The 600-nt window shown below is 64.7% G+C and overlaps 1 protein-coding gene across 1 annotated transcript in view; it reads left to right on the plus strand.

Moving 5' to 3' along the window:
- SNED1 (sushi, nidogen and EGF like domains 1) overlaps positions 1-600 on the plus strand; it is a gene marked incomplete at both ends in the record, with an annotated part of 14049 nt that overhangs the window by 5130 nt on the left and 8319 nt on the right. The window contains 2 exons of the mRNA XM_029085921.1: positions 1-105; positions 320-436. The exon at positions 1-105 is cut by the window's left edge and continues 2 nt beyond it. Of these exons, the coding sequence (XP_028941754.1) occupies positions 1-105; positions 320-436 (222 nt within the window). The remainder of the gene's footprint in view (positions 106-319; positions 437-600) is intronic.

Raw genomic sequence — 600 nt, forward strand, 5'->3', positions numbered from 1 at the left:
GTGAGGACCGGAGCTGCCGGAACCGGCAGACGTGCAACTACATCCGCCCCGGCCGCTACATCTGCACCTGCTCCCCGGGTTATTACGGCAACAACTGCCAGTACGGTGAGTGGCGATGCACCTCGCCCAGCCTGGCATGGGAAATGGTTTTGGGGGAGCCGGGCAGGAAGGGGCGAATGGCTAAAAAGGGGCTACTTCAGCCATAGGCATTGCTGACACCTGCTGAGCTGCCAGGAGGGAGCTGGGGTGGGGTGGCTCTGCCCCAGCTACCCCAGGGCAGGGGTGTCCCAGCTCTGGCTCAGCCTCCCCTTTCCCGCAGGTGGACCCCGCATGCCCAGTGCCTGCCTCTCCCACCCCTGCCAGAATGCGGGCAGCTGCCTGGAGACGGAGCAGGGCTATGTCTGCGAGTGCCGGGCCGGGCAGACCTGCCGGGACAGTGAGTACAGGGGGTCTCTGGTGGGGTGTCTTGTCTTTAGGGGAGTCCTTGTGCTCCTGAGCAGAAGAAGCAGCCCTGGAGAGCCTGTTCAGGGCTCCTGGGCTGAACAGCAGGTCTGTCCCACTGAAGGAGGCTGTGCCTGAGGGTCTGGGGAGGCTTTTGGG

Source organism: Antrostomus carolinensis, unplaced genomic scaffold (genome assembly GCF_000700745.2).
Source record: "Antrostomus carolinensis isolate BGI_N321 unplaced genomic scaffold, ASM70074v2 scaffold30057, whole genome shotgun sequence".
Lineage (NCBI taxonomy): Eukaryota > Metazoa > Chordata > Aves > Caprimulgiformes > Caprimulgidae > Antrostomus > Antrostomus carolinensis.